At 40.9% G+C, this 16,950-nt stretch overlaps 1 protein-coding gene across 1 annotated transcript in view; it reads right to left on the bottom strand.

The window, feature by feature from the left end:
* Window positions 1-16,950, bottom strand: part of LOC124112008 (WD repeat-containing protein 36-like) — a 43,987-nt gene that overhangs the window by 21,983 nt on the left and 5,054 nt on the right. The window contains exons 4-8 of the mRNA XM_046471976.2: window positions 15,774-15,891; window positions 14,374-14,561; window positions 13,880-14,012; window positions 12,495-12,670; window positions 1,776-1,896 (exon numbers count right to left, since the gene is read on the bottom strand). Of these exons, the coding sequence (XP_046327932.2) occupies window positions 1,776-1,896; window positions 12,495-12,670; window positions 13,880-14,012; window positions 14,374-14,561; window positions 15,774-15,891 (736 nt within the window). The remainder of the gene's footprint in view (window positions 1-1,775; window positions 1,897-12,494; window positions 12,671-13,879; window positions 14,013-14,373; window positions 14,562-15,773; window positions 15,892-16,950) is intronic.

Here is a 16,950-nt window from a genome sequence, read left to right as displayed (position 1 = left end):
ACTAACACATGAAACCACTACAGGTTCATTAACAACTTCGGAAATCTCTCCCGTCACGTTTATCGTGTCAGCCATTTTGACGACTTGTACTTGATGTAAATGTATTACGACGCGCTGTCATTCTGACTGACTTACTGAGGTAGTTCTTTACAGACCTTTCTCATCTAATGAGGATATGATCTGAACAAATGTGCTGTGTAAGATGTTTCTGAAGAGCAAGTTGTGCATCCATACGCTCATGTCACCTCTCTTTTTGAGGAACTATTTTACTATACTAGGAACTATATAGCTGGTTGTTGTATGGCTGTCAGTGTCAACATGAAGTCACACGTACTAAATAAAATTGTGTTTAGATCTTGGCCTACATCCTTTGAGGTAAAAAATTGTGATAAAAAAATTATAAGAATTGACTTTCACTTTGTGAGGGCCAAACATTGTATGAACGTCGTCGCAAGCTCCGATGTTCATACAGTTTGACCCTGACTCTATGAAGGTTCATACTCCAATGAACTCACACAAAGTGAAAGTCAATTCTTAAGTAATGAAATGGTGAAGTGTGCTGTACAGTAATACTTGATAATTATTTGAATTACAGAACCTTTACATTTCATGTCAAGAATTTGGTAACTGAATATTACTTTGGGCCCCTCGGATGCAACATATATTTTTTCTTTGTCCATTTTATACATTTGTACGCACTGGATACACACTTCTGCATTGTGTAAAACCCTGTAAACAGTAGAGGATCTGAGGCACTTGCCCGAAGCAAACATGATTTCAGATAAGGAATTTCAATGTCCTCGGCTGTTTAGAAGTGGTTTGACCTACAGTTGCATTTTGCTTCCAATTTGCGCCTTACATCACAGAGACATTGTATGGTGAGCTCTAATAAAGTTTTGACCCCAAAAGATGTCTTTTGATCCTGTTACACCATGTTTAGAAGGCAATCAGAGTAACTATGACATGAACAAGTCCCTGGTAGTCACTTTGCTAGTACAGCAGTCAGACCACCTCCACACATAGATCTTCATCATATTGCCATCAGGTCACTATGTCCACGTGTTTAACTAAGGAGTCAGAAATAGACCTGTTTATTGATAGACCAAGACAGGATCACATGAAGTCAATGGTAATAATTGCACCAAAATACAAAGTATGTTCATTCATTGTTCCATGGTCTCAGCAATTTGTAGAAGCCATGTTCCTTCCACATGTTCAAGAGGAGATGAAGGACACGGAAATGAATCAATGACAACAGGCCATAATGGGAGAACAAACATGTACCCTTAATATATTCTCTATTAACATTTCTGCATTGTGTAACACCCTGTGAACAGTACAGGACCTGACCCACTTGGCCTAGGAAATCAACCTCACGCTAAAAGTGTCCCTGAAGAAGTAGAAATTACTTGTTTTCACAGCTTGCCTGTGTGTTGTCACAATTCAGTAAAATGCGAGACAAGATTTCAATGTGCTGCAGTATAGCATATGAAATTAAACTACTAATTAAGGCTTCTAAATAAACTAATATTTGAATTCATAACTTGTTTTGCTACAAATACTGGTATCATTGCTGAGTATCAGGATCTAAAGTCAGTATTGTGTACCTGTGAGCTGACCAATGATAGAGCCACAAGAGTTATCTCCCTTGAATCATATTTTTGCACCAAGAAAAATGGTTGATTATTTGCTGATGAAGTGTAACATATCGACAGCAAAGATTCTCTCAGTATTTAGTTGAAGTTTATATGATGTAAGAGAGAGCAAACTGTTACCTGCGCTGATAATATTTTGACCATCTCTGCCGTAGTGACGTATGCGTGTTGGTGGGGCTTTGTGTCCTTCCCTGTGTCGCAACAACCTCCCGCCTCCATCTGGCTGGTCAAATATCCATACCTGGTGAACACAGTGAATGAGTGAGTGAGTGGGGTTCAATGCTGCTTCAAACAGTACTAGGGCTAGGGCTGTCATGATTCACTGAGGAACATGATGAAAGCCATGTATCAATTCATGACTTAATTCCGTATTGACTTTAGCAATAACCTGGCCTGATGACTACATGTACCTGGGTTAGCCTGTAATGAACCAAAATGCATGATAATTAGGAGATACACACGTGGGCACAAGTCTGGAGCTGACACACTGTGTGTGTACGTGCATGCATGCATGCATAGGTGTGTGTGTGCGTGCGTGCGTGCGTGCGTGCGTGCGGGAGTGCGTACGCATGCAGTACAAATTAGATGGCAATCAGAGTAACTATGACATGAACAAGTCCCTGGTAGTCACTTTGCTAATACAGCAGTCAGACCACCTCCAAACATAGATCTTCATCATATTGCCATCGGGTCACCATAATCATGTGTTCAACTCAATGAACTTGCTTATTGATTGATAGAGGGAGGGGCATCAGAAAGTCAAATATCATACTTGTGTCAAACATCAACCATAATATACCATATTTCACATCCACATACTTAAAATTCCCAAAAAACAATGTAGAAATACCTGGATAATAGCACAAACAGAGGTCCAATTTTTATTTGTAGCAATATATTTTGTATAACACCACAGTCAGCATTATACCAGCTATATGACTGTAACTTCTAAATAATCAAGTCTTGACTAAGAAACAACCTTGAGTGAGTGAGTGAGTGAGTGAGTGAGTACAGTTTTACGCCGCTTTTAGCAATATTCAAGCAATATCATATGGCAGGGGACACCATAAATAGGCTTCACACATTGTACAATTGTGTGGGATTGAAACCTGGGTCTTCGTGTGACGAGCAAACACTTTAACCACAAGGCTACCCCACCACCCCTTGTTTATATTGAGACGGGGCAAGGTAAACCAGTGGTAGACAGCATGATCAACATCCACTGGGGTATGATATCACACAATCACACATACCACTGAGCCTGACAAACCTTGTTTGAACATTTGGTTCAGCAGAGCTAAAACAAACATACAAAGCCAACCCGGATTTATGTCAAAACTATTACAACAGATTTTAGAGAATGGACCAGGCAGAACACTTCAGATCAGGCAACAATGAACGGACAGACAGATGAAGGGCGATGCACAACATAATCTAAAATGACTTTTAGTCAGGTGAGTTAAAAATAACAGAGAAGATGGCCAACAGTACCAACTATGTGTAAGGCCACCCTGGGTTCATGCACAAACTTCAATTTTGTTACAGATTCTTGAGTGGTACAGGCACACCATGTTGAAACAGGACACTGTCGATGAGGCAATCAGAGTAACTATGACATGTACAAGTCCCTGGTAGTCACTTTGCTAATACAGCAGTCAGACCACCTCCAAACATAGATCTTCATCATATTGCCATCAGGTCACTGTGTCCATGTGTGTGTAGAAATATTGAGATTTCCTCTGATTATGTAGGATAGATGGTAGCATTTATGTGGTTAATAGTTCCTTACCGATATGTAGTTCGCTTTGGGACAGCACGTTTCAGATCTTGCCCCACGTGCGGGCCCGGCGTTTGTCGGCTGCATGCTGATTTAGTGTTTTCAGTCGTGGGTCGTATTGTAAGAGCGCCCAGATTGGTTGGTGACAGACGGGATTAGCCAGTGGCTGCACCGTTTAGACATGTTGACCCAGAGGTCACGTGTCCTTGTGAGTATATAAGTGATTATCACGAATGCTCTAGGAGGGGCCTGGCATGATCGGGAAGATCAATACAGGTGAGGGAGACCACACCAAATTACCCTGTTCGGAAGTCAAACAATTCCCCAATCCCTAGTGATTTTTGGCAAAAAAGATCTAATTTATGTGGCAACTTTAGAATTCATGGGTAAACTGTTATAAAGGTGGATTGGACAGGTGGATTTAATTCAGAAATAATGTAATCTATGTGATGTAGCTACATTGACCTATTGTGTTAGGAGGTTTGGAAGGGTGGTTTGTTTGTCCTCGTAGACTGTGTTAAGGATGATTTAGTGATTATTAATTAAAGTGGGTTATGTAGGGGTTTGTTCGTCTGCTTTAGGCTGCTTCTGAGTTTTATTCTTAAGGTATAAGTAAGTAGGATTTTTGGCTTAATAGTTTAAATTTTAGTTAGGAATAGGATTGACTGATTTGTAATTGTTGTTGAGTTTGCATGTATATTTTGTTACAGTTTGGTTTTTTTAATATTATTTTCTGTAATAAACTGTTGAAACTTGATTATATTTTGTCGTGAATCACCTCCCTACATCCAACGAACTGAGGTCGTAAAGGACAGACGGAGGGACCGTAGACATGTTCTTTAGTATTAAGTATTAGCCTGACAAAGCTTGTATGAACATTTGGTTCAGCAGAGCTAAAACAACCATACAAAGCCAACACTTCAGATCAGGCAACAATGAACGGACAGACAGATGACGGGCGATGCACAACATAATCTAACATGACTTTTAGTCAGGTGAGTTAAAAATAACAGAGAAGATGGCCAACAGTACCAACTATGTGTAAGGCCACCCTGGGTTCATGCACAAACTTCAATACTGTTACAGATTCTTGAGTGGTACAGGCACATCATGTTGAAACAGGACACTGTCGATGAGGCAATCAGAGTAACTATGACACGTACAAGTCCCTGGTAGTCACTTTGCTAATACAGCAGTCAGACCACCTCCAAACATAGATCTTCATCATATTGCCATCGGGTCACCATAATCATGTGTTCAACTCAATGAACTTGCTTATTGATTGATAGAGGGAGGGGCATCAGAAAGTCAAATATCATACTTGTGTCAAACATCAACCATAATATACCATATTTCACATCCACATACTTAAAATTCCCAAAATACAATGTAGAAATACCTGGATAATAGCACAAACAGAGGTCCAATTTTTATTTGTAGCAATATATTTTGTATAACACCACAGTCAGCATTATACCAGCTATATGACTGTAACTTCTAAATAATCAAGTCTTGACTCAGAAACAACCTTGAGTGAGTGAGTGAGTGAGTGAGTGAGTGAGTGAGTGGGTGAGTGAGTACAGTTTTACGCGGCATTTAGCAATATTCAAGCAATATCATATGGCAGGGAACACCAGAAATAGGCTTCACACATTGTACAATTACGGGGGATTGAACCTGGGTCTTCACGTGACGAGCAAACACTTTAACCACAAGGCTACCCCACCACCCCTTGTTTATATTGAGACGGGGCAAGGTAAACCAGTGGTAGACAGCATGATCAACATCCACTGGGGTATGATATCACACAATCACAAATACCACTGAGCCTGACAAAGCTTGTTTGAACATTTGGTTCAGCAGAGCTAAAACAACCATACAAAGCAACCCGGATTTATGTCAAAACTATTACAACAGATTTTAGAGAATGGACCAGGCAGAACACTTCAGATCAGGCAACAATGAACGGACAGACAGATGAAGGGCGATGCACAACATAATCTAACAGGACTTTTAGTCAGGTGAGTTAAAAATAACAGAGAAGATGGCCAACAGTACCAACTATGTGTAAGGCCACCCTGGGTTCATGCACAAACTTCAATACTGTTACAGATTCTTGAGTGGTACAGGCACACCATGTTGAAACAGGACACTGTCGATGAGGCAATCAGAGTAACTATGACATGTACAAGTCCCTGGTAGTCACTTTGCTAATACAGAAGTCAGACCACCTCCAAACATAGATCTTCATCATATTGCCATCGGGTCACCATAATCATGTGTTCAACTCAATGAACTTGCTTATTGATTGATACAGGGAAGGGCATCAGAATGTCAAATATGTTTCTTGTGTCAAACATCAACCATGACAATATACCATATTTCACATCCACATACTTAAAATTCCCAAAATACAATGTAGAAATACCTGGATAATAGCACAAACAGAGGTCCAATTTTTATTTGTAGCAATATATTTTGTATAATACCACAGTTAGCATTATACCAGCTATATGACTGTAACTTCTAAATAATCAAGTCTTGACTAAGAAACAACCTTGAGTGAGTGAGTGAGTGAGTGAGTGAGTGAGTACAGTTTTACACCACTTTTAGCAATATTCAAGCAATATTATATGGCAGGGAACACCAGAAATAGGCTTCACACATTGTACAATTGTGGAGGATTGAAACCTGGGTCTTTGCGTGACGAGCAAACACTTTAACCACAAGGCTACCCCACCACCCCTTGTTTATATTGAGACGGGGCAAGGTAAACCAGTGGTAGACAGCATGATCAACATCCACTGGGGTATGATATCACACAATCACAAATACCACTGAGCCTGACAAAGCTTGTTTGAACATTTGGTTCAGCAGAGCTAAAACAACCATACAAAGCCAACCCGGATTTATGTCAAAACTATTACAACAGATTTTAGAGAATGGACCAGGCAGAACACTTCAGATCAGGCAACAATGAACGGACAGACAGATGAAGGGCGATGCACAACATAATCTAACATGACTTTTAGTCAGGTGAGTCAAAAATAACAGAGAAGATGGCCAACAGTACCAACTATGTGTAAGGCCACCCTGGGTTCATGCACAAACTTCAATTTTGTTACAGATTCTTGAGTGGTACAGGCACACCATGTTGAAACAGGACACTGTCGATGAGGCAATCAGAGTAACTATGACATGTACAAGTCCCTGGTAGTCACTTTGCTAATACAGCAGTCAGACCACCTCCACACATAGATCTTCATCATATTGCCATCAGGTCACTGTGTCCATGTGTGTGTAGAAATATTGAGATTTCCTCTGATTATGTAGGATAGATGGTAGCATTTATGTGGTTAATAGTTCCTTACCGATATGTAGTTCGCTTTGGGACAGCACGTTTCAGATCTTGCCCCACGTGCGGGCCCGGCGTTTGTCGGCTGCATGCTGATTTAGTGTTTTCAGTCGTGGGTCGTATTGTAAGAGCGCCCAGATTGGTTGGTGACAGACGGGATTAGCCAGTGGCTGCACCGTTTAGACATGTTGACCCAGAGGTCACGTGTCCTTGTGAGTATATAAGTGATTATCGCGAATGCTCTAGGAGGGGCCTGGCATGATCGGGAAGATCAATACAGGTGAGGGAGACCACACCAAATTACCCTGTTCGGAAGTCAAACAATTCCTCAATCCCTAGTGATTTTTGGCAAAATAGATCTAAATTATGTGGCAACTTTAGAATTCATGGGTAAACTGTTATAAAGGTGGGTTGGACAAGTGGATTTAATTCAGAAATAATATAATCTATGTGATGTAGCTACATTGACCGATTGTGTTAGGAGGTTTGGAAGGGTGGTTTGTTTGTCCTCGTAGACTGTGTTAAGGATGATTTAGTGATTATTTATTAAAGTGGGTTATGTAGGGGTTTGTTCGTCTGCTTTAGGCTGCTTCTGAGTTTTATTCTTAAGGTATAAGTAAGTAGGATATTTGGCTTAATAGTTTAAATTTAAGTTAGGAATAGGATTGACTGATTTGTAATTGTTGTTGAGTTTGCATGTATATTTTGTTACAGTTTGGTTTTTTTAATATTATTTTCTGTAATAAACTGTTGAAACTTGATTATATTTTGTCGTGAATCACCTCCCTACATCCAACGAACTGAGATCGTAAAGGACAGATGGAGGGACCGCAGACATGTTCTTTAGTATTTAGTATTAGCCTGACAAAGCTTGTATGAACATTTGGTTCTGCAGAGCTAAAACAACCATACAAAGCCAACCCGGAATAATGCCAAAACTATGACAACAGATTCTAGAGAATGGACCAGGCAGAACACTTCAGATCAGGCAACAATGAACGGACAGACAGATGAAGGGCGATGCACAACATAATCTAACAGGACTTTTAGTCAGGTGAGTTAAAAATAACAGAGAAGATGGCCAACAGTACCAACTATGTGTAAGGCCACCCTGGGTTCATGCACAAACTTCAATATTGTTACAGATTCTTGAGAGTGGTACAGGCACATCATGTTGAAACAGGACACTGTCATTGAGGCAATCAGAGTAACTATGACACGTACAAGTCCCTGGTAGTCAATTTGCTAATACAGCAGTCAGACCACCTCCAAACATAGATCTTCATCATATTGCCATCGGGTCACCATAATCATGTGTTCAACTCAATGAACTTGCTTATTGATTGATACAGGGAAGGGCATCAGTAAGTCAAATATGTTTCTTGTGTCAAACATCAACCATGATAATATACCATATTTCACATCCACATACTTAAAATTCCCAAAATACAATGTAGAAATACCTGGATAATAGCACAAACAGAGGTCCAATTTTTATTTGTAGCAATATATTTTGTATAACACCACAGCCAGCATTATACCAGCTATATGACTGTAACTTCTAAATAATCAAGTCTTGACTCAGAAACAACCTTGAGTGAGTGAATGAGTGAGTGAGTGAGTGAGTGAGTGAGTGAGTGAGTGAGTACAGTTTTACACCACTTTTAGCAATATTCAAGCAATATCATATGGCGGGGAACACCAGAAATAGGCTTCACACATTGTACAATTACGGGGGATTGAACCTGGGTCTTCACGTGACGAGCAAACACTTTAACCACAAGGCTACCCAACCACCCCTTGTTTATATTGAGACGGGGCAAGGTAAACCAGTGGTAGACAGCATGGTCAACATCCACTGGGGTATGATATCACACAATCACAAATACCACTGAGCCTGACAAAGCTTGTTTGAACATTTGGTTCAGCAGAGCTAAAACAACCATACAAAGCAACCCGGATTTATGTCAAAACTATTACAACAGATTTTAGAGAATGGACCAGGCAGAACACTTCAGATCAGGCAACAATGAACGGACAGACAGATGAAGGGCGATGCACAACATAATCTAACAGGACTTTTAGTCAGGTGAGTCAAAAATAACAGAGAAGATGGCCAACAGTACCAACTATGTGTAAGGCCACCCTGGGTTCATGCACAAACTTCAATTTTGTTACAGATTCTTGAGAGTGGTACAGGCACACCATGTTGAAACAGGACACTGTCGATGAGGCAATCAGAGTAACTATGACATGTACAAGTCCCTGGTAGTCACTTTGCTAATACAGCAGTCAGACCACCTCCAAACATAGATCTTCATCATATTGCCATCAGGTCACTGTGTCTATGTGTGTGTAGAAATATTGAAATTTCCTCTGATTATGTAGGATAGATGGTAGCATTTACGTGGTTAATAGTTCCTTACCGATATGTAGTTCGCTTTGGGACAGCACGTTTCAGATCTTGCCCCACGTGCGGGCATGTGCGTTTGTCGGCTGCATGCTGATTTAGTGTTTTCAGTCGTGGGTCGTATTGTAAGAGCGCCCAGATTGGTTGGTGACAGACGGGATTAGCCAGTGGCTGCACCGTTTAGACATGTTGACCCAGAGGTCACGTGTCCTTGTGAGTATATAAGTGATTATCGCGAATGCTCTAGGAGGGGCCTGGCATGATCGGGAAGATCAATACAGGTGAGGGAGACCACACCAAATTACCCTGTTCGGAAGTCAAACAATTCCCCAATCCCTAGTGATTTTTGGCAAAATAGATCTAAATTATGTGGCAACTTTAGAATTCATGGGTAAACTGTTATAAAGGTGGGTTGGACAAGTGGATTTAATTCAGAAATAATATAATCTATGTGATGTAGCTACATTGACCGATTGTGTTAGGAGGTTTGGAAGGGTGGTTTGTTTGTCCTCGTAGACTGTGTTAAGGATGATTTAGTGATTATTTATTAAAGTGGGTTATGTAGGGGTTTGTTCGTCTGCTTTAGGCTGCTTCTGAGTTTTATTCTTAAGGTATAAGTAAGTAGGATATTTGGCTTAATAGTTTAAATTTAAGTTAGGAATAGGATTGACTGATTTGTAATTGTTGTTGAGTTTGCATGTATATTTTGTTACAGTTTGGTTTTTTTAATATTATTTTCTGTAATAAACTGTTGAAACTTGATTATATTTTGTTGTGAATCACCTCCCTACATCCAACGAACTGAGATCGTAAAGGACAGATGGAGGGACCGCAGACATGTTCTTTAGTATTTAGTATTAGCCTGACAAAGCTTGTATGAACATTTGGTTCTGCAGAGCTAAAACAACCATACAAAGCCAACCCGGAATAATGCCAAAACTATTACAACAGATTCTAGAGAATGGACCAGGCAAAACACTTTAGATCAGGCAACAATGAACGGACAGACAGATGAAGGGCGATGCACAACATAATCTAACAGGTCTTTTAGTCAGGTGAGTTAAAAATAACAGAGAAGATGGCCAACAGTACCAACTATGTGTAAGGCCACCCTGGGTTCATGCACAAACTTCAATATTGTTACAGATTCTTGAGAGTGGTACAGGCACATCATGTTGAAACAGGACACTGTCATTGAGGCAATCAGAGTAACTATGACACGTACAAGTCCCTGGTAGTCAATTTGCTAATACAGCAGTCAGACCACCTCCAAACATAGATCTTCATCATATTGCCATCGGGTCACCATAATCATGTGTTCAACTCAATGAACTTGCTTATTGATTGATACAGGGAAGGGCATCAGTAAGTCAAATATGTTTCTTGTGTCAAACATCAACCATGATAATATACCATATTTCACATCCACATACTTAAAATTCCCAAAATACAATGTAGAAATACCTGGATAATAGCACAAACAGAGGTCCAATTTTTATTTGTAGCAATATATTTTGTATAACACCACAGCCAGCATTATACCAGCTATATGACTGTAACTTCTAAATAATCAAGTCTTGACTCAGAAACAACCTTGAGTGAGTGAGTGAGTGAGTGAGTGAGTGAGTGAGTGAGTGAGTGAGTGAGTGAGTGAGTACAGTTTTACACCACTTTTAGCAATATTCAAGCAATATCATATGGCAGGGAACACCAGAAATAGGCTTCACACATTGTACAATTACGGGGGATTGAACCTGGGTCTTCACGTGACGAGCAAACACTTTAACCACAAGGCTACCCCACCACCCCTTGTTTATATTGAGACGGGGCAAGGTAAACCAGTGGTAGACAGCATGATCAACATCCACTGGGGTATGATATCACACAATCACACACACCACTGAGCCTGACAAAGCTTGTTTGAACATTTGGTTCAGCAGAGCTAAAACAACCATACAAAGCCATCCCGGAATAATGCCCAAACTATTACAACAGATTTTAGAGAATGGACCAGGCAGAACACTTCAGATCAGGCAACAATGAACGGACAGACAGATGACGGGCGATGCACAACATAATCTAACATGACTTTTAGTCAGGTGAGTTAAAAATAACAGAGAAGATGGCCAACAGTACCAACTATGTGTAAGGCCACCCTGGGTTCATGCACAAACTTCAATACTGTTACAGATTCTTGAGTGGTACAGGCACATCATGTTGAAACAGGACACTGTCGATGAGGCAATCAGAGTAACTATGACATGTACAAGTCCCTGGTAATCACTTTGCTAATACAGCAGTCAGACCACCTCCAAACATAGATCTTCATCATATTGCCATCAGGTCACTGTGTCCATGTGGGAAACTCACAAGTCAGAGAAATATACTTGTTTACTCATATTTGTTTGTGTTTGTTGATTAAGGCAAACAGTTGTGCAAAAAAAACAAATTAAGTTCAGTCATATTATCATGGTCTTGGCATCATATACCTTATGCTTTCCACAGGTCCAAGAGAAGATGGACATGGAAATGAATGGACAGACAACGTGCCATGATGGGAGCAAACAGGCACCTTCAGCACCTTCACTTTCAACGTCTTACTTTTAGAAACTGAAAAATTGTAACATACAATAGCTGAGAGTTGGGCTGAGGTGGTAATCTAGCCAAGAACTATCCAAACAACAGCCACTGTGAGCACCCAACAATGTCAATTATAACTGCCTGACCCCTGCCCCTGGCTTGTAACTTTTCTGTCGGGCTGCCTGAAATTATCCTCACCTGCCTGACTGTCTTGCGAGATAAATTTCGTTTAATTATAACTCTGCATAGATTCTCAAGCAATTGTCAGCATTAATTCAACTGAATCAAGATGCAATTTGGTTTTTTTTCAGGATTTTTTAATATTTATGATGTTTGACTGCATGCAGGTAACTTTAAAGTTGGGCATGCAACAATTATAGGTCACCTGCCCGACTATTTTGTTGGGTTTTAAAATTATCTCTAACACTGGCACCTCACAATCCTCATCATAGTGACATCTTACACCAACCATGAGACAGTGACATTAGCCATTAGACTGAAGCTAGAGCCTAAGTCAGCTCAACTAATTAAACTCAACAAAACAACGCTGAAATCAACAGTACACAATACTGAGATGTGATCTGTATCAAAATCAAAGCCAGTGAGACAATCTGAAGTCCCTGACACCACCATAGGCTTAGGTCTGTTATAGAACAGAAACCACACAAGACATGGTGTCGGGGTAATACTTTCAAGACAATACCATGACCAAATCACCTTAAGTGTGTTGTCTGCAGAGGAGGTGACCATGAGAGGTTCTGACGGGAGACATCGCATCCCAGTCACAGATGACGAGTGAGCATCTCGCATCTGACTCTTTAACTTTCTGTCTTCTAGATCCCACAATGCAATGTGGCCTGCGGTACTTCCTGTAGCCATCACTGGATGTCCATCTGAATACAGATGTGAAAGTAAGTAAACAAAGGGCAAAACATGCTGTCCTGTGTTATGTTTATTTATTGGAGAGAATAAGGGGGGGTTGTGTCTAAAGCTGCTTTCTGTAGCTTTAGGCCAATTCATGCCCCCACAACATGTTAGAACTAAATGATGTAAGTTGGATTGCTAAAACAAAAAAGAGACTTCATATAAAAATATCAAATGTCATCAGAAGCAAGGTGAGGTGAAATGGGGTATAACACCATGTTCCAGATTATTGCACTGTAGCGACGTGTGTGTGGCTGCTTGCTGGACTAATGCTGATTTTATAGTGCTAGCCCACTGAGATACCATGCCACAGTTTAACATGACAACCCCACTCAGACACAGTATACTGACTCCAAGCCGGCCAGTCCTTGTTTTAGCCCTTTAATACCCACCACCAGGCAGAGTAAGAACAAGCACCATCTTTTAATGTCTTTCGTTATGACGCGGCCAGAGATTGAACCCCCGACCTTATGCTCTCCGGGAAGACGCTCTGTTCACTAGACCATGAAGCAACACTCTATGGCATCGGGGTACGATCTCACACAATCAACCAAGAAATGGAGCATGACTACCTGACTTGATCCTTCCTTTGTACACCCTAGTCTGACTTGGAATCCCCACAGCGGCATACAGAGTGATGTATATTGCGTGAAGCTTATCGTGTATTGTATAGTATCCTATATAATATAAGACCATGGTGCATCGAACTTAAAATGTAGTTTTGCTTGTCTTGTATTCATTATCAACATGCAGGGATAAATATAAAAAAGAGTACAGATAAAAATATTTAGGTGTGTTGTTTGGAATTTAAGTGTGCCAACAAGAATTCTTTTGATACATCTCTGAACAAAGTGAAAGTGGTTTCACTGTAACCTGAATATTTAAGAACTGTAATGTAGAAAGTTTTCTCTCTTCCTTTTCCATTTCTGAATCCCCAGGTTGATTTGATGAATCATACAGTACATATTCATATGTTTGTCATTGTCTATGTGTCTGTCCAGTTTTCTGGTGTGTGAGTTCATTTATTGCTGACTACACTGAATAAAGATCATCACAAGGTTCTTTGGTTCACAAATTAGGATTTCAAAGTGTGCCATTCAGGTACATGGACTAATGTTAACAGTGCAATTATCATGGTATCTTTACTACAAGGAATGTTGCCCCCTGTCATGCATTACCTGTCCTGAAAGAAATGGTAGTCACAGGCCCCCAGTCTTGAGTGAACTTCATCAGTGTCTCGTCCAGCTTCAAATTGTGCAGGATGATCCTGCCGTCCGCCAGGCCGCATCCCACAATGTCCACTGCTGGAGCCTAGTGGACACAATGAACCTGTTAAACTGTATACGATACATGTCTACTGCAATACACAGTGCTGTACTTTGATTCATATCAGAAAACAGAAGTCAAGCACAAGGAGCTGGGGGACATTCCACAATGGAAACCACACTGGGAGACAATTATGGTATGCTGGAGACCTGTTCTTCCTCGGAATCCCAACTGGGAGACAAGCATAGGGTGTTGGAATATTATGACGGGGCACACCGGGGCATACCAGAAATGGGCTCCACACTTTGTACCAATGTGAGGAATTGAACCCGGGTCTTGGCCTGACAAGTGAACACTTTAACTACTAGGCTACCCCACCGCCCCCTTCATCACTAGAAAGCCGTACCTGTTCTAGCACGAGGATGGGCGAGTCCCAACTGGTGAAGGAGTAGATGAGTCTGTCGACCCGGATGTTCCACAGCTGCATGATGCCCTGCTTGCTGCCCACCAGGATCTTGTTCAGGTAGGTGTTGGGATGGAGCATGGCCGTCACTCCAAAGGAGTGGTTATAAAAATTCATCTCTAAGTAGATTTCTGAAAACAATATAAAGATGTTATGATAAAACTAAAAAGGTTGGAGTGTCAGGATTCACCAATGTGTTGGAGTGTACCTGGACAGCCTAATTTTCTTCACTTATAAAATCTCACATCAGGTTATTATCCCTGGATTTGTGGGATTATCCTGTTGTCACCATAAGGTAACAGTTTGCCGAGATGTTGTTCACTCAATCATATATTGTGCTGTTTTAACTAATTGTCTACCTTATGGGAGGTTACCAACACTGACTACCTAATATTGGTGGTCACTGAGCCGTAACGACATACCAGAGCAGGCCAAGTCACCAAGTATGGGTGTCTTTGTTGTAGTAACAAGAAATTTCAACGTCACAAGCATCTCTTGCAGCCCCCTTGTTATTCCGACCCTTACAGAAAAGTAACCTTGTTACTCCGACCCTTACAGAAAAGTAACCTTGTTACTCCGACCCTTACAGAAAAGTAACCTTGTTATTCCGACCCTTACAGAAAAGTAACCTTGTTACTCAGACACCTACAGGAAAGTAACCTTGTTACTCCGACCCTTACAGAAAAGTAACCTTGTTACTCTGACCCTTACAGAAAAGTAACCTTGTTACTCCGACCCCTACAGGAAAGTAACCTTGTTACTCCGACCCCTACAGGAAAGTAACCTTGTTACTCCGACCCTTACAGAAAAGTAACCTTGTTACTCCGACCCTTACAGAAAAGTAACCTTGTTACTCCGACCCCTACAGGAAAGTAACCTTGTTACTCCGACCCCTACAGGAAAGTAACCTTGTTACTCCGACCCCTACAGGAAAGTAACCAAGTTACTCCGACCCCTACAGGAAAGTAACCTTGTTACTCCGACCCCTACATGAAAGTAACCTTGTTACTCCGACCCCTACAGGAAAGTAACCTTGTTACTCCGACCCCTACAGGAAAGTAACCTTGTTATTTCGACCCTTACAGAAAAGTAACCTTGTTACTCCGACCCCTACAGGAAAGTAACCCAGTTACTCTGACCCTTGAAATATTATCATGCTCAGTAAATAGTCTCCATAGGATAACATGTAAAACAAAACAAGCCTGGTCTCGGAAAATGATAAGGTGTTTTAACACCTAAAATAAGATACATTTAAATATGAACTGGCCATGCCCTTGAACAAGGGACGTCAGTGGTATATATTTTAAAATATTTAGTTAGCTCTCTTCGCCAGCTGTCCTTACCTTGAGACTCAATATCCCAGACAAAGACGTGACTGTCTTCCTCTACTGATATCAGGTGTTCTCCAAAGGGCAGGAGTATGTGCACATCACTCTTGTGGCCCTCATAGGTATATACTGCCTGCCACATAGAAATATAGAAACATGACACCATAGTTATATAAGCAAAACCAAAGATAATAGTACAGCGGGGTAACAAATTATGTGCTTGGAGTGAGTGAGTGAATGAGCGAGTTTGGGTTAACATTTCTTTGAACTGTTATTTCAGGCCTGCCAACCTGACGTGGTAAGGGAGCCTAAAGTAATGGATGTCTTAGACATTTACCACTTTAGTGAAACCATTGAGCACAGATATGGTGCTGACAAACCTAGACACTTAATCAGGGCAAATCCGAGATATGAAGACACTATCATAGATTTCTGCATCTTCCTGAGGCAAGAGAGTTAACTGACTGTAAACATGGTAAAAGTCCAGTTTCCACCCTTGCCGAATTTTGCTGGAATTACTGGGCTCGATCGTAGCGCCACCAGTGGCTATTACCAGTTATGTCCCTTCTAAGCCTCTCTTATGGACCAATCAGATTCCACCTCTCGTATCCCTTGCGTTTGCTTCACACAAAATGCTGGCGCCCGGTCAGGGCGATCTGATCGATAATCAAGATATATATGTGATAAAACGGGTCTTACATCGCGAAATGCGTGAGCACCTTGATTAAAAACATGAAAAGATTTGGAAAATATCTGCTGACAACGAGTTGGCGGTGCACATGCTTTGCAAATCCTGCAATCGACCGAAATCTGCACGACAGTTAACGAACGGAATTTTGATTTTGGTGCACGATTTTGATTGGACTATACGTAGACTCTTTAGTCCAGCCAAAATGTAACTCCATAATACCAGCCTAGTTCGGCAAGGAAACTGGACTTTTATAGTCAGTTAACTTTCTTGCCTCGGGAAGGTGAGATTTCTGTCACCTCCAAGAGATGCAGTTTGGGCAATAAATTGCCATTTGCCTGGACATGAAACATAACCTATAGACATGTCACAGATGTTGACACAAGGATGGGGAGGACATTTCTTGTGTTAATACATATTTTATTTATTGTCAACTTACTGAACACAAGTTAGTTGAATTAAACAGTTCAGTTTGGCTGGTTCTGCTCATGAATCATGTCAATA

This window comes from Haliotis rufescens, unplaced genomic scaffold, assembly GCF_023055435.1.
Source record: "Haliotis rufescens isolate VD_foot unplaced genomic scaffold, xgHalRufe1.0.p SCAF_2, whole genome shotgun sequence".
NCBI classification, from domain to species: Eukaryota; Metazoa; Mollusca; class Gastropoda; order Lepetellida; family Haliotidae; genus Haliotis; species Haliotis rufescens.
This window is presented reverse-complemented; position numbering and strand designations above follow the sequence as displayed.